General features: G+C 71.4%; 1 protein-coding gene across 1 annotated transcript in view; it reads left to right on the forward strand.

The window, feature by feature from the left end:
* Nucleotides 1-981, forward strand: part of MNEG_15077 (Putative phagocytic receptor 1a Flags:Precursor) — a gene marked incomplete at both ends in the record, with an annotated part of 3205 nt that extends 2224 nt beyond the window's left edge. Inside the window, 3 exons of the mRNA XM_014036452.1 lie at nt 68-332; nt 542-795; nt 961-981. Coding sequence (XP_013891906.1) covers nt 68-332; nt 542-795; nt 961-981 — 540 coding nt within the window. The remainder of the gene's footprint in view (nt 1-67; nt 333-541; nt 796-960) is intronic.
* Between the last annotated feature and the right edge of the window lie 44 nt (nt 982-1025).

Below are 1025 nucleotides of genomic sequence, written 5' to 3' on the forward strand. Positions count from 1 at the left end.
CCCCCGCCCCGCCCCCTCCTTCGCCGGCCTATCCGCCCGCGTCCGCCGCCGCCCCGTGCCCCCACAGAACGAGTTCGTGCGGCCCGGCTTCGACCTGGGCTTCCGCGACGGCGATAAGTACTACATTAACAACCACCTGCGGTTTACTGTCCTGGTGCACCCCACAAACGGGGAGTACACCTGGCGGCCGGCCGGCGGGACGGGCCTCGACCGGCGCCGCCTGCTAGCGGGCGCCACTGCAGGGGCAGCGGCCGGCGCGCTGGGCGGCGGGGCAGCGCTCTCGGCGGCGGAGGGCGCGGCAGGCACGGGCACGCGGCGGCTGGCGCAGAGCGGTGAGAGCGGTGCGGCCGGAGGCGGGGGTCGGCACAACCACGCGCCTCCTCCGGGCGGGGGGCGGGGGCGCTGCCCAGCAGGCGCTGGCTCTGTGCCAAGGGCGGTGTGCGCTGGGCCAGGGCATTCCGCGCCCCCTCCCCACCCTCACCCTCCCTTTCCGAGCCCTCACACCCTCACCCCGCATCCGCCCAACCCCCTCCCCTCCCAGGCAACACCGCAGGCGCAGCTGCTGAGCAGCTGTACATGGTGGTGGGCTTCGAGGTCAAGGTCTGCTCCATCGCCCGCACCGCCGGCAAGACGGTGGACAACGTGGAGTGCGGCATGGGCGGCGCGGCCGAGCCTGCGCCGCAGGAGATCAAGGAGAAGGCGGAGGTGGTGTACACGTACGACGTGTTTTGGCAGGTCAGCGAGACCCAGTGGGCCAGCCGGTGGGACGCCTACCTGCGGATGCCCGGCGGGAAGGTGCACTGGTGGGCGGCGGCGGCGTGCGTGTGCAGGGGGGGCGGTGCGTGGGGGCGCGGGTGTGTTTGTGTGTGTTTGTTTTGCAAGCGAGCAGGCGCGCGTGTGTGTGTGTGTGTTTGTGTGTGTGTGTGGGAGCAAGCATGCCCCAGCATCCCCTCCCTGCAGTCGTACGGCAGAGACCAATGAAAAGGCCACGCAAAGCTGCTGCTCGAGACGGGCTGTCGCATCAC

The sequence above is a fragment of the Monoraphidium neglectum genome (genome assembly GCF_000611645.1).
Source record: "Monoraphidium neglectum strain SAG 48.87 unplaced genomic scaffold scaffold05008, whole genome shotgun sequence".
NCBI lineage: Eukaryota > Viridiplantae > Chlorophyta > Chlorophyceae > Sphaeropleales > Selenastraceae > Monoraphidium > Monoraphidium neglectum.